Consider the following 16,367-nt stretch of genomic DNA (forward strand, 5'->3'; position numbering starts at 1 on the left):
CCTGTTGTGAGCAGAGGAGCAGAATCTTGAATTCTGTCCCATGTGATTTTTATGGATTGCATTTTTGGGGCCCAATGCCTGAAATAAAGTTCCGTCTGCCTGTCCTAGTACGAGCGGGCTGTTTTCCAGAAGCAAAACATGAACTGGCGATTCATCACACTGAAAATTGTATCCGCTTAGGAAACCCCTTTGAAGACCACCAGTGAAAGGAAGGAAGCTCCCTTTCAATCCATTTTGTTTCTGAATGGGGACTCAAATTGCTTCCATGCCTTTGCCCTGCGCTTCATGATGTTCCTTTCCCCCCTCCTTTGAAAACATCCTTATTTAACATCAGGGATGGAGTACAATGGCTTTTTTGTTTACACTTCAGCTGGCGACCCCCTCCTCTTTTTCCTACCATCCATCTATAGTGTTTCTTCCCCTTCCCCTTGGCCCCCCACCATTGCTCTTTGCTGGAATACCTTGGTTAGGAACAAAGGGGTCCCTATTTGTATTTTTTTCGGGGGGGGGTTGGCTCAGGAAATCCTCCCTGTATCAACAAGGAGTTTTCCAAATGCAAAACTTGTCCAGCTGCTTGGAATGGTTCATTGTAGCCATCCCTGGTTCATCCTGGTCATCTTGACCAGTACTTTGCGGTGAATTAAAGGTTTTTTGTTTTTTTTGTAATCAGTGTGTGTGTGAGACAATTTTACAAAATTTTGATTGATCGTACTATGAAGGGAGAGAGGAACGTGACTTGCGTGACGTGAAAATATACATCGCTTGTATCCATTTATTTATTTATTTATTATTTATTTTGTCAAGCGTGTATTAGATAACAGATATCTAATATCTTTAATATCTAACAGATAACCATGATTTGATTACATGAAATGGATACGGATAAAAAGGGAACATTAGGATAGGGACGGTAGGCACATTGGTGCGCTTATGCACGTCCCTTACTCTTAGGAATGGGGTGAGGTCAACAGTAGACAGTCTAAGTTTAAAATTTGGGGGGGTTGGAGATGAAACCACAGAGTCAGGTAGTGCATTCCAGGCATTGACCACTCTGTTGCTGAAGTCGTATTTTCTGCAATTGAGTTTGGAGCGGTTTACCTTGAGTTTGTATCTATTGTGTGCCTGTGTCCTGTTGCGGTTGAAGCTGAAGTAGTCATTGACAGGTAGGACATTGTAGTGGATAATTTTATGTACTACGCTTAGGTCAGACCGAAGGCAGCGTAGTTCTAAATTGTCTAATCCCAAAATTTCAAGTCTGATGGTATAAGGTATTCTGTTGCGAGCAGAGGAGTGGAAGACTCTTCTCGTGAAATATCTTTGGACAATATAAATAAAATATCTTTTACTTTTGAAGTACAGGTTTTAAGGGACAGGTCCTCAGTTTGACAGGCACTAAATGGTCAGATGGAGAGGAAGTTCAGATGAAAAAACATACTGATTTGCATTCAAAGTCTGATAAATTTATATCTGTTAACCTGAGAGTTTGTGGCACCCACGGACATAGATCCGTGCAAACCTTAACATCTGTGGTTTGTCTCGGATTTTGTGGGCACTTCACAAAACATGCCTATGTAGTTTTCTTGGCTGCCAGACAGAAATAGTTTACCCATGCTTTCTTTTGGATAGTTTGCATGACTTTTCTGATACAAAAGCTCTTGTTACTCCTAAGAGGTTTTCATCCATCTTCTTAATCAGGCATGGCTACAGTTGGCAAGGTGCTGCCACCTGGTGAGACATCTGTAAATTGATTTAAACAGGAAACGTACAGTGAATTTTTACTATTATGGGGAAAGGGGGTTTCCAATTGTTATTTCTTTATTTGAAAGATTTGGTAGTTAACAGCAGGAATGGAGAGCAACTAGGTTTCCAGGTGTCATTGTGCTGCAACAGGTCAACACCACGTGGAGAGTGTGTGGGTCCTTGCCAGGGGTGAAATGCTCCTGGTTCGGACCAGATCGTCCAAAGAAGAATCTTAAGCTTAGAAGTGTATTTTGTACTCCCATAGAATTCTTGAGCCTTGAGTACAGTTGACTCATAACAGTTCATTTAATGACCATTCGAAGTTACAAAAGCATTGAAAAAAACCTGACTTATGACCATTTTCGACTTAACGACTATTTGCAGCATTCTCATGGTCACACGATCAAAATTTAGGCAACTTGGCAACTGACTCATATTTATGACAGTTGCATTGTCCCGGGGTCATGCAATCACTTTTTGCAACCTTCTGACCAGAAAGGTCAATGGGGAAGCCAGATTCACTTAACAACCATGTTCCTAACTTAACAACGGCAGTGACCCACTTAACAACTGTGGCAAGAAAAGTCATAAAATGAGACAAAACTCACTTAACAAATGTCTTACTTAGCAACAGAAATTTTGCTGAATTTGGGCTCAACTGAGGTTGTAAGTTGTGGACTACCTGTATAACTGTGGGTCTCCATTTGTTGTTGTTAGTTGCGAAGTCGTGTCCGACCCACCGAGACCCCATGAACAACGTTCCTCCAGGCCTTCCTGTCCTCTGCTATCCTCTGGAGTCCGTTTAAGCTCCCGCCGACTGCTTCAGTGATTCCATCCAGCCATCTCGTTCTCTGTCGTCCCCTTCTTCTTTTGCCCTCCATCGTTCCCAGCATTAGGCTCTTCTCCAGGGAGTCCTTCCTTCTCATCAGGTGGCCAAAGGATTTGAGTTTCATCTTCAGGATCTGGCCTTCTAAAGAGCAGTCAGGGTTGATCTCCTCGTATGTCCATTACGTCTTCATAAACTATAATACTCTCCCTTCTTTTGGCATTTATCCCAGTGCAACCTTCTCTTGCACAGATCTGTTCTTAAATTGGTTGGCAGCTTTGTGTTCCCCTTTGCTAAGTCTAACCACCATTAGATGCTTTGAAAAGTATATAACATTCTCGTCTATTTCCATACATACTGTACTTAAAATAATTTGTCCGACATCTGCCATTTGGCTTGCCTGCTCAAATCATAGATCAGGAATGTGGCTGTGTTCCCCTTCGCTGCAGACTCGTACATTAAATACATTTAAATAAAATGCTTGGCTTGCATTTTGAAAACAAAGCAAATTTTTGGAGGACTCTTGATTATCATCTCTCAACTTGGAAAGGGTGCATTTATCCCTGAAATAAGAGCAGCTTTAGTGTTATGGAGGCAGCAACGGATCATTGACCCATGGTAATCTTCTGGACAATCTATGAGGATTTGGTGGTGGGGAGTTTATCAGATTGAGTTGGAAGGGACCTTGTAGGTCTTCTAGTCCAACCCCCTGGGTGGAAACTAATTAAGGAGAGAAGCAACCTAGAACTAAGGAGAAATTTCAGGCAGTTAGAACAATTAATCAATGGAAAAACTTGCCTCCAGAAGTTGTGAATGCTCCAACACTGGAAGTTTTTAAGACGAAGTTGGATAATCAGTGGTGTAGGGTTTCCTTCCTAAGCAGAGGATTGGACTAGAAGACCTCCAAGGTCCCTTCCAACTCTGATATTAGAATAGAATAGAATAGAATAGAATAGAATAGAATAGAATAGAATAGAATAGAATAGAATAGAATAGAATAGAATAGAATAGCAGAGTTGGCAGGGACCTTTTAGGTCTTCTAGTCCAACCTCCTGCCCAGGCAGGAAACCCTACACCACTTCAGACAAATGGTTATCCAACAACTTCTTAGATTAGATTAGATTCCAGGAGACTTAGTGTGTGTGGCTGGGACAGTCGTCCCTTGAAGGAGGGTTTTAGGTGTGTTAAAACACCTGGGAATGATTTGGGACTGTAATGGAGTGTAAGAACAACCTTGGAAGAATGGGAGGAAAAAGTACTGCCGGCATAGATAAGAGCCGGCATAGCCCACAGCTGCATGATGGGAAGAGACAAAACCAATTTAGAAAGGACCCTCCCTAACTTACCATGTGATAAAATGAGCTGGCTGAAGACCTTTTACTTTCAGACTTTCCAAGGTTCTGCTAAAGCAGCTCTACAATAGAAGAGAATTCTTACATTCAGATATCTTGTCCTGTTTCCTACTTGGGACAACCTATATATATATATTTTGCGAGGAGGACTGATATCACTTGAAGTAAAGTAGAACACAAAAAAAGGTAGGCAGAAGTAACTTTTAAACCAATCCTTGGGGGAAGCAGCTGGTTTGGAAGCATCAAAATATGTTAACAAACGCTAAAAGAATAAGAGCAGTTTTGGGAAGTGCTTGGTTGTTTCAGTAAAAAAAAAATAATGAAAAGAAGGGTATGAAAAAGATTTTATACCATTATTTGAAAAAGAACATGGTACAGTATATGGTTGTTTATATGCCAATGCCAGAAGTCCCTGATCCTCATGCAGTAATAAGAGTGCTTGTAAAGAAGAACAGAATTAAAAGTGGTGGGAAGGACAGAGCTAGCAAGGGAGGAAGGAGGGACTGGGAGAAATATTGCTTTTATATCAAGAAGACTAGATTCCTCCATAAAATAATTATGGGTTGCAACATTTACTCCTAAACTTAAATACTTCTAGGGATATGTTGGACTATTAAAAAAAAATACTGATTTTAAATTTTTAAATTTTAAAAGAAAGTAGGGAAGCATGCTTAGAGGTTCTAATGGTGGACCAATAAATTGATGGAAAAGAGATGTTTCACAGAGTACCAGAGTTGGAAGGGACCTTGGAGGTCTTCTAGTCCAACCCCCTGCTCAGGCAGGAGACCCTATGCCATTTCAGACAAATGACTGTCCAATGATGCGCAGGAAAGTTTAAGAGATCTAGAGCTCTTTGCCCCCTGTCCATGCTCAGCTCGGATTTCAAAATGTAAGAAAAGGTTAACCGAATCCAGGAAGCATGGTTTTCTAGCATGCTTCCTGTAAAAATTAAGGCAGGTGTCTTAAAGTATTTCAAAAATTAAAACTGCCAAAGTGAGAAGAAGAACAAAATAGGGGAAGGACTGTGATTAAAAAAAAAAAAAAAGTGAAGGTCAATAAAAGGAATGCAAAAAAAAAAAAAAAAAAAAACCAGGAGGGAAAGGAGGAAGGAATAAATCACACAGTCTTGATTGCATGTACTTGATACTCAAAAGGCAAATTTTATAGAAAAGATATAGAAAAAAGAAAGTAGGGATATGAAAGTGTTAGACTTTGTTAGGTGGTCGTCTGCCATAGCAAAAAAAAAATATTGGATTAGAATAAGAAAGTGGCTTGAAGAGATAACCAAACAACAAATGGAACTGAAACCAGAAACATTCCTATTAGACATACTTACAGAAAATTATGATTAAAAAAATACAATACTTAATATTACATGCCATAACTGCAGCCAGAATTGTGTTTGCGCAGAACTGGAAGAATAATACTATACCATCAGAGGAAAGTGCAGTAAGAAAAGTGCTAGAGTGTGCTGAGATGGATAAACTAACAAAAGAAATAAAAGATAAAGGAGAAAGGGAATATTATTTGGTATGGAATGAATGGTATACATGGTTAGAGGATAGGTGCAAAAGATAAGAAAACATCAAAGAAAGAAGACTTGGGAGTTAGAAAATAGGAATAAATCTGTATAAATATATAGGACACAAAATGTATGTTTATAAATTAGTATATTAATATGTTAATATGTATAAAGGATAATGGAACCACATGTATAGATATATAGATGTAAGGTAGAAAAATGGATATATAGTGGATGTATACCGATGCGGAAATGTTGCAAAGAGGAAAACTGTTAAAAACTTTTAAAAACTCTTTAATTTTTTTTTTTAAAGAAAGAGTTAGGCTTTCCTCATGGAAAATCAATGACCTTGATCTGATCATTAGTGGGATAAAAATGTAAATATTGGGTATAAATACTGGGATCTTTGCCAAACCTTTAGCTGTGGATTTCAACTGTCCCTGGAATATAAGGAAGCTCAATATATATTGCAAAAATTAAATCCAGACCCTAACCATTATAAACCTAGGACACTTAAGTTCTCGTCCCTTCCTTCCTTCCTTCCTTCCTTCCTTCCTTCCTTCCTTCCTTCCTTCCTTCCTTCCTTCCTTCCTTCCTTCCTTCCCCTCTGTTGGTCCTTCTAGCTCAGTATTTCAATAACAGCAACTTCCCAGGGATTTCTCCTAACCCATATAAGAAATGCTGGGAATTGGACTTGCCTGCCAGAGGTCAAGAGCCCTGACCTTGATCCCTAACAGCTGGGATTGGCAGTGAAGATGACTCATAGGCCAATGATTCTGTAGCTGAGATTCTTTTATAATTCCCCACCCTTCAAAAACTCTCTTCTCCCACATCCTCAAATTCAGAAGCGGACAAATACAGATGTCATCCAATAACCCATCCGTCTTGCCACAACCAGAGTTTAGACTACGAGCGCAGTCTCTTTTAGATGCATTATTTCTAGACGGGGATGTGGCTGCATTTTTTAAAGACTATTCTTAAGCTCAATTTTAAAGTTTTCTTGGCAACAGCATGGAAGTGGTATGCTCTTGTCTTCTCTTACAGTGCTTGGACATCCCACTTTAGTGTTCCTCGTACAGGTATTAATTAAGAGAGTTGGGACCAGAAAATCCATTGTTAAGCAACGTTGGAAGTTGAAAAACCAGATGATTGTGCTGGTTAACCATGACGGTTTTGGCACTTCCTGACAGTTAGAACAATTACCGTAATCAGTGGAATGACTTGCCTCCAGAAGTTGTGAATGCTCCAACACTGGAGGTTTTTAAGAAGAGATTGGACAGCCTTTTGTCCGGAATGGTTATAGGGCAGTGATGATTAACCTTTTTGGTTGCCAAGTGCCCAAAGCTTGCATGTGACTCGCGCAAATGCACATACGGGTGCCTGAACCTCTAAAATGCGATACGAGCACCCCCCGTGTATGCGCCCTGTCTCCCACATGCATGCACATCCCCCATGCATGTACTACCTCCCTCCCCCGTGCATGCGCCCTGCCCCCCCCATGCCCCGTTTTGGCTTTCAGGTTGGTGCAGGAGGCTTTCCAGGCCCAAAATGGGGCATGGGGGGCGTGCGCATGAACCCTCAAAATGCAATGCGAGCACCCCCTGCACATGCGCCCCACCCCCCATGCATGCACCCCATCCCCTGCTCATGCGCGGCAGAGACCCAAAGACCAGGTGGCTGGTGGGAGGTGTGTGCGCATGCGTGGTGGAGCTCGGCTGGGGCAACGGCTGGTGTTCTCACAGAGAGGGCTCTGCGTGCCAAAGGTTCACCATCCTGGTTATAGGGCAGTGATGGTTAATCTTCTTGCACCTGGAAGAGAGCAGATGCTGGTGCACATGTGTGCGGTGGACAGCTGCTCTACTGGGTTCCCGTCGCGCGCATGCACGCTGGCCAGCTGCTCTCTTCTGGGTTTGCGCGGAACCCGAAAGAGAGCAACTGGCCAGTGTGCATGCGCACCGGACCAGCTGGCCAGCACACATGCGCATGACGGAACCCGGAAAAGCAGCTGGCGATGGCATGCGTGCCCACAAAGAGGGCTCTATGTGCGACCTCTGGCACACTTGCCATAGGTTCATCATCACGGGTATAGAGTCTCCTACTTGAGCAGTGGCTTGGATTAGGAGACCCACAAGGTCTCTTCCAACTCTCTTATTTATTATTTATTTAAATTTTTATACCGCCCTTTTCCCGAGGGACTCAGGGTGGTGCACAACATATCACCATAAAATTTAAAAACAATTTAAAACATATTAAACAATTTGGCCCTTTTATTAAAAAATTAAAAAACTAAAAACTAAAACACCCATTAAAATTCGTTATTTTAAGCCAGCCCTGCCTGTTGAAACAGTAAAGTCTTAAGGGCACGGCGGAAGGTACGTAGGTCGGGGATCTTACGTATCTCTGGGGGCAGTTCATTCCAGAGGTCAGGTGCCCCCACAGAGAAGGCTCTCCCCCTGGGGGTCGCCAGTCGACATAGTTTGGCTGATGGTACCCTGAGGAGTCCCTCTCTGTGGGAGCGTATTGGCCGGTGGGAGGCTATCGGTGGCAGAAGGCAATCTCGTAAGTACCCAGGTCCTAAGCCATGGAGCGCTTTAAAGATGGCAACCATCACCTTGAATCGCACCTGGAAGGCCAGTTATTCTGCTAACTGTTAACCTTCACAACCTAATATTCCACCCCACCCCCAGAGTTATGTTACACCACAACTCCCATCATCTCCAACTATCATAAGTTAGAAAATCAACGATTTTAGGCATCATTGCGAACCTATTTTTAAAATCAATCTTTTAGATGGAAATCTTTTGCATCCATATTGGTTCTGTCTCTAGCTATAAAACTCTACCTCCTGCTATTACTGTCTCCCCTGCTACCACCAGAGGAAGTGGGGTGAGGGAAGAGGAAAAAAAAAAACGATGCTGCCAGAGCAGAGCGTTTGTTTTTATTAAAACTACCCGGGCAAATTGTCTGCAGAGTTTATCTGGCCAAAAGAAACATGAGTACCATATCACTAACAATTGTTAGGACGCTCTTCTGCAAAGGCCATACAAGGAGAAGTTTTATCAGATTTTTGCAAATGTTTAAAGGGCAGTTAATAATCAAGCTTTGCACGAGCTTGGAGCCATCAAGGTAAGAGAGCACCAAGTATGGTTATGCTGTGTTGGGTCTTAAAAGCGTCCGTGGCTTTGACAAATCTTAGAGGGCTTCACTGAACTCAACAGAGCTCCAGCAAGACCGCCTAGTATGTTTTGAGAGAGAGAGAGATTTGCACAGCGTAATCCGTTTGTTAAAAATGTGCTTAACTGTGTCTTGTTAAGCGTAGGCCTTGTTCTCTTGGCCAAACTCAGGGTAACTCGGAGCGCACGTGTCTCCAGGTTCTTCACGTTCTGAGACTTTAGGAGAATGTGTATACAAATGTACATCATGAACATTCTTTAAAGCTCTTTTTTTCTCTCTCTCCCCCCCTCCTCCAAAACTGTTTTGGGGTTGCCTGGCTAGAATTCTACTTTTGATTAACAATAATAGGAATAGGAATAGAAATAGGAATAGGAGTAGGAGTAGGAGTAGGAGTAGGAGTAGGAGTAGGAGTAGGAGTAGGAGTGCATAGCATAGCATAGCATAGCATAGCATAGCATAGCATAGCATAGCATAGCATAGCATAGCTTCTTCACGTCAGCTGCGCCTTGGTGGTGCAGCAGACTAAAGTGCTGTTAAGTAGCACCAGCTGCCTGCAATTACTGCAAGTTCAAATCTCACCAGGCTCAAGGTTGACTCAGCCTTCCATCCTTTCGAAGTAGGTAAAATGAGGACCCAGATTGTGGGGGCAATAAAATTACTTTGTATAATAAAGAACACCGCTTGGGGTGTGTGTGTGAAAGCCCTACTAAGCAGGTATATACAAAAGTATGAAGGCTATTGTTTAACGCATTGTAAGCCACCCTGAGTCCCCGGAGAAGGGCGGCATATAAATCGAACCAATCAATCAATCAATCAATCAATCAATCAATCAATAGCATAGCATAGCATAGCATAGCATAGCATAGCATAGCATAGCATTCTTTATTGGCCAAGTGTGGTTGGACACACAAAACACCAATCTCAAAATATAACCTATACATAATCAAAATCAACAATAATAAACAATAGCTTTTCTTTTCTTTATTTATTTAGGTTTGTTAATCTCGTATTTTATTTATTTCCTGCTTTTATTGTTTTTGCAAGTAACTCAAGGCAGCAAGCATACCCAATGTAGCTTCCTCCCCCTATTTTTTTTTTTTTTATTAATTTGATTTATATGCCGCCCTTCTCTGGAGACTCAGGGCAGTTTACAATGTGTTAAGCAATAGCCTTCATCCTTTTGTATATTTATACAAAGTCAGCTTATTGCCCCCACAAACTGGGTCCTCAATTTACCTACCTTAGAAAGGATAGAAGGCTGAGTCAACCTTGAGCCTGGCGAGATTCGATCTTACTTTAATTGCAGACAGCTGGTGTTAAATTACAGTGCTCTGTCTGTTGAGCTATCCAGGCTCCCCACAACAACAGCCTTGTGAGGTGAGTTGAACTGAGTTGGTGTTTATTATTATTATTGTTGTTGTTGTTATTGTTATTAATGTTATTAATAAAAATATGAGTTTATTGAACTAACAGGTTTTTTTTGTTTTTATTTTTCCCCCTTAGCGTTCTGGGTCATGAAACTTAATCCACAGCAAGCTCCATTGTATGTGAGTAAACCATTTTTTCCCCCCAATTTACATTTTCCATCTGGGGATTTAGACATTAGGAAATCGTTATGGCTTATCAATTCACTGAATCAGATGCTGTCAGTGGGATAATTTTAATAATTAAAACCTGTGGTGTGATGGATGTAGGAGTGTTGGCAATATTTGTGCCTCAGCTTGGAGCGCTCATGAACAGAATATAGGTGAGCAAAATTGTGAACAGCCCTCTTTGCAAGCAGGAACATGTTCTCCTATTTCTTTGGAGTTCTCCAAAGATACTACCTGATGCAGGTAGACCTCTGGCTTGGTTGCCTTTTCAGTCACTATCTTATGATCTTATGGGCACCAAAAGTAAAGTTATACAACGAATCCAGAAATAGTACTTGATTATTATAGGATGTATGAACACAAACTTGAAAGCCTGTTCAACAGCCTTCACTGGCCCTTTTGAAGGACAACCAGGTCAAAGCAAGTTTCTTCTGACTCCTTTCTCATACTTTCTACTTTCTGATCAATTGTTTTGCCTCCCCCTACTTCTCAAGGCCAGAACTACATTCCTTGCTCTCCCTTGCTGTCCAGAAGACCCAAATCTCATGAGGTTTTGACAACCTCATCTCGAAGAGATCACATATAGAATAGAATAGAATAAGAGAGTTGGAAGGGACCTTGAAGGTCTTCTAGTCCACCCCCCTGCTTAGGCAGCAAACCCTACACCACTTCAGACAGATGGTTATCCAACATTTTCTTAAAAACTTCCAGTGTTGGGGCTTTCACAACTTCTGGAGGCAAGTTGTTCCACTGATTAATTGTTCTGTCAGGAAATTTCTCCTTAGTTCTAGGTTGCTTCTCTCCTTGATTAGTTTCCACCCGTTGCTTCTTCTCCTGCCCTCAGGTGCTTTGGAGAATAGCTTGACTCCCTCTTCTTTGTGGCAGCCCCTGAGATATTGGAAGACTGCTATCATGTCACCCCTAGTCCTTCTTTTCAAAAGACTAGCCAGGCCCAGTTCCTGCAACCGTTCTTCGTATGTTTTAGCCTCCAGTCCCCTAATCATCTTTGTTGCTCTTCTCTGCACTCTTTATAGAGTCTCCACATCGTTTTTAGATCGTGGCGACCAAAACTGAATGCAGTATTCTAAGTGTGGTCTTACCAAGGCCTTATAATGTGGTATTAACACTTCGTGTGATCTCAATTCTATCCCTCTCTTTATGAAGCCTAGAACTGTGTTGGCTGTTTTGGCAGCTGCTGCACACTGCTGGTTCATATTTAAATTATTGTCCACTAGGCCACGCCCTGATGCAGACCTCAATGAAATTGAGTTTGACACCCCTGGTCTAGCCTAGCAAAAAGAAGGATTAGGAGGGGACATGGTAACTGTTTTCCAGTACTTGAGGGCCTGTCCCAGAGACTTGTTCTCCAAACCACATGAGGGAAGGACAAGAAATAATGGATCGAAGCTTGCCAAGGAGAAATCCAACCTAGAAGTAAGGAGCAATTTCCTGACAGTGAGAATTCAGTTCAAATCTTTATTGTCAGTGCACAACATATGTACAATGAGATTGGTGGAGCTCCCTCAGTGCAACCCCCTCCCAACACAATACAACTCATAGTGAAGACAAAAAATCCCTAACCCAATAAATCATATTAACAAAACACCCAGTCCTATTGCATCAGTGTGAGCATGTTACACATTGCGCCAGCCCTGCAGTCCATCATACTACGTAGTTATGACGTTAAGACCAATTAATCAATGGAATAGTTTGCTTCCTAGAGTTGTGAGATGGCTCCATTGCTGGAGGTTTTCAAAAATAGACTGAACAACCATTTGGCCGGGATGGTATAAAGTCTCCTGCCTTGAGAAGGGGGTTGGACTAGAAGACCTCTGAGGTCTCTTCCAGCCCTATTATTCTATGTTCTATGTAATGTACAGATAGATCTGCCAATCGACAATCCCAGTCCTGCTCACCATTAGCCCAAGCTGGCCAGGGCATAAGTTTGAGTTGTCCAGAACTTGGAAAACCAAAGATATCTCACTACCAGCTTTAAATACCAAGAGTGCTCAATTCTAACAAAATAGCTCGGGAAGAAATCAATATGCTTTTCATTGGTTTGAGTAGCACATCGTATTAATGCACAGTGTGATTTTCCCCCTTTGTTATTCTTAACCCAGCAGATTGTGGTTTATTTGATAAACCACAATCATAATTAGGCACGTAGCATCATAGGAAACACAAACTTTGTTATTTCATTGATCTGTATGAATTTTTTAACTGGAGCTGATATAGTTTTGCTTTCAAAGTTTATACAGATGATGGGATTTTCTTGTAACTCGATGAAGAGAATAATCTCTTAACCCCTGACTGCAAAATGAAGCTGCAGGGAAATGTGGAAACTGTTTTTGGGTTGGCTTGCAATGTGTGGAGCGAAAGCCTACAGAACCTGGCTGATATCTCGAAGAGAGGCAGTTTTGCTCTGACATATTATCTCCCAGAATCCCTTGTATCTTACCCAGAATCCCTTGTAACTGACTGCAGCATGATCTCTCCAGAATCCTTTGCAACAGCTTAAGAGTTCTTTGTGGCATGGAGAAGAGGTTGTTGCTAACTTTTTATGGAAAGCTGACTTCCCCCATTGCTCAAGATTTGACAACCTCTGGATGGAACTGTTGAGCTTGTTACACATGGGAATTTGGGACCCAAACTATTTATTTTTCAACTCTGCGCTTAACTTTTTCCCCTTTTCTCTCCTTTCCCCCCTCGTTCTTAGCCTTGGATGAGAGCAGTAGAGCGCCACCCAGTGGCCTCTGTTAAACCTACCCCATAGCTTTTAATCATGATCCCCAAAATTTTTCTGGGCTGGGGAATTCTGGGAGTTGAAGTTCACACATCTTCAAAGTTTGCCAAGATTGAAAACGACTGGTTTAGAAAACTTGGATCTTTGAGAACGTGAACATCCCAAAGCTTCTCCGTGAGAAGACAATGGATTTTCTCTCCCCCACTATTCTTCTCTGTGTTTTACAATAAGTTGCTAGCACATTGTCTGTGCCCCATTCAAAAGAATATATACTTTTAGATAGATTGCTTCATGAAAGTTCAAAAATATAAGTCACATTCTGTGTGACTTCATTGTACTTCTTTTGAACAACAAGCCATTTTGTATATCACAAACTCTTCCTACCAAGTTGGACGCGCTTAATAAATGTTGCCTCTGGCCATTGCCTGCTTGTCAAAAGATTTGATGAAAGGTGTCAGGGAGGATTTTAAGTTCACCTCCTTGGACAATTGTCCTTGAGCATTTGGGATACGGATTCGTAGCCGGCTGTGAGGTGAACAGTTGCCAACTGCCCCCCCCAGTAACTTCACAGTTTGATATTAATCATCCAGTGCTATCAAGCAGAATGAATGTGTTATGAGTAAGTGTTGAGTATTTGTTGTCCGCCTGACATTCTACATTTAGTAATAATAATCAAAAAGCTTGCCCTGCAGTCTAAAGCACAAACAATCCAAGCAATTGTGTTGACATGTAGATTTCCTGAAATTAGTTGGAGATTGGAAAGAGACCGGCATTTCTCTTTAAGAGGTACAACATGTGTCAAAACAAGAACATTTTCCAGTTGCATGATCCTTACATTATCCATGCTTCACCAATGTGCCTGCTGGGAATTTGCTTTCTCTGAAGAGTGGATGGCATTGAAAGAAAACTTTCTTCTGATCCAGGAGAACGTACTTTCTGTTAGAACTCCTTTATTGTCAGGCGCAACAAATCGGGGCCTTACTTTAAGTTGCAGTTGCAGACAATTTGCTGCTCAAAACTATATACAAGAATCTGGTCAACTAAAGTTCAGTACTAAATTGACGACAGATAAAAAGGCTAATGGAATTTGAGAGGAGTTGGACTTAGACCCTTTGTAGGAACATAATGACTCTAGGCTGATGTCTTGCTTAACTCGGCCCTTCCAAGCTCCTCCTCTTCTTCTCCTATATCAATACCCTTTCCATTGGCTATTCTAGCTGCTGGGACTTGGAATCTATAAGAAGAGTTTGGTTGGATTAATCCAAAGTCCATCTCAGTCCAGCTTTCTGTATTTTAGTCTGGACAGCCAGGTGGCTCTGAAGTGCTCACCTGCAGATGGAGGCACACACAATCCTCTCTGCCTATTATTTCCCTGCAGCCTGAATTTGGAGATATGCTTTCCCCCAATCTAGAAGTAATATTGGATAAACCTGGATAGGATTGTCTTCAGGGGTGAAATCCAGCAGGTTCTGACAGGTTCTTGAGAACCAGTAGCGGAAATTTTGAGTAGTTCAGAGAACCGGCAAATACCACCTCTGGCTGGCCTCAGAGTGGGGTGAGAATGGAGATTTTGCAATATCCTTCCCCTTGGAGTGGGGAGGGAATGGGGATTTTGCAGGATCCTTCCCCTGTCATGCCCACCAAGCCACGCCCACAGAACCGGTAGTAAAAAAAAATTGGATTTCACCACTGATTGTCTACCATGAATTTGTCCAGGCTCCTTTATAGTCATCGAGTGATTAGCTAAGTCTGTGACTTCTAATGAATGCTGCAAGTTAATTATGGTTAATTAAGTCCCAAACTGAGATCATTTCAACTACGTCCTAAATTGCTCTGCAGCCCACTTTATATCCAAATGTTTTTGTTCACCAATGTTCTTGAACACAGATGGAGCAAATAACCTTGTCCAGGAAAGTAATATGGAGATAACCTCGAAGAATGAATGCCAGAACATTCACCATAGCCCTGAAACAGAGGAGGGAATGAGAAGGAAGCAGAGGGTGGGGGTGGGACCTGTCTTTTCTTGATTCCCTTTGGTGTGAGAGAGGAGAAAAAAAATTCTGTCTGGTTTAAAGGACTCTGAGGGGTCCTTGGTGCTCTCTGAGGTTGCTGGTTTTCTTGCAGATGTTTCGCTACCTAAGTAAAACCATCAGTTCTAATAAGGAGTTACTAGTCCTTACTATAAGGGATGTGGTGGCTCAGTGGCTAAGATGCTGAGCTTGTTGATGGAAAGGTCGGCAGTTCAGTGGTTCAAATCCCTAGTGCCGCATAACGGGGTGAGCTCCCGTTACTTGTCTCAGCTTCTGCCAACCTAGCAGTTCGAAAGCACTTACAAGATGAAAGTAGAAAAATAGGGACCACCTTTGGTGGGAAGGTAACAGCATTCTGTGTGTCTCTGGCACTTAGTCATGGCGGCCACATGACCACAGAGACGTCTTCTGACAGTGCTGACTCTTCGGCTTTGAAATGGAGATAAGCACTGCCCCCTACAGTCAGGAATGACTAACACATACGTGCGAGGTGACTCTTTACCTTTACCTTAGTCCTTACTAGCACTGATGTTACCTAGTTTGGGTAATGAAACATCTGCAAGAAAACAGGCAAGCTCAGAGAGCTCCAAGGACCCCTCATGTCAACCCTGAGCTATAAATATTCTCCTTTATTAAAGGATTCTGTTATTATACCCTTAACAATAGAGTTCCAACATTTCTCCCAGTGTCTTCCCCTGACATGATCTGATGATGTTTCTACCAAAGAGAACTTAATTACTAATGGACTGTGAATTGGGTGGAATTGACCTTTATATTAGAAAGACATTTTTGGCATCAATTCCATATTGGTTGCCAAATAGTGGGTTTGTAGGAAAAGACCAGTCAGAGCCAGAGCGCAGGGTCAAACTCATCCTCAGTTTGAAGTCTCTACATCCGTGTAAGAGACCTAAATCCAGCCCCCTTTGAAGTCCATTGACATTGCTGTTGTTGTTATTGTTAGTTGTGAAGTCATGTCCGACCCATCGCGACCCCATGGACAATGTTCCTCCACGCCTTCCTGTCCTCTACCATCCCCTGGAGTCCATTTAAGCTCACACCTACTGCTTCAGTGACTCCATCCAGCCACCTCGATCTCTGTTGTCCCTTTCTTATTTTGCCCTCCATCGTTCCCAGCATTAGGCTCTTCTCCAGGGAGTCCTTCCTTCTCATTAGGTGGCCAAAGTATTTGAGTTTCCTCTTCAGGATCAAGAGCAGTCAGGGTTGATCTCCTCTAGGACTGACCGGTTTGATCGCCTTGCAGTCCAAGGGACTCGGAGGAGTCTTCTCCAGCACCAGAGTTCAAAGGCCTCAATTCTTTGGCGCTCAGCCTTTCTTATGGTCCAACTTTCATTGACGTTATCTGGCCCCAATTCACTTTGACCATACAT

At 42.2% G+C, this 16,367-nt stretch overlaps 1 protein-coding gene across 1 annotated transcript in view; it reads left to right on the forward strand.

Annotated features, from left to right (window-relative positions):
• The window catches only part of AKAP13 (A-kinase anchoring protein 13), a 276,145-nt gene that overhangs the window by 91,940 nt on the left and 167,838 nt on the right, over positions 1–16,367 (forward strand). The window contains exon 3 of the mRNA XM_070953603.1: positions 10,118–10,161. Within this exon, the coding sequence (XP_070809704.1) occupies positions 10,129–10,161 (33 nt within the window). The 5' untranslated portion in view covers positions 10,118–10,128. The remainder of the gene's footprint in view (positions 1–10,117; positions 10,162–16,367) is intronic.

The sequence above is a fragment of the Pituophis catenifer genome, unplaced genomic scaffold (genome assembly GCF_029215685.1).
Source record: "Pituophis catenifer annectens isolate HBS135680 unplaced genomic scaffold, rPitCat1.0.hap2 SCAF_14, whole genome shotgun sequence".
Classification (NCBI taxonomy): Eukaryota; Metazoa; Chordata; class Lepidosauria; order Squamata; family Colubridae; genus Pituophis; species Pituophis catenifer.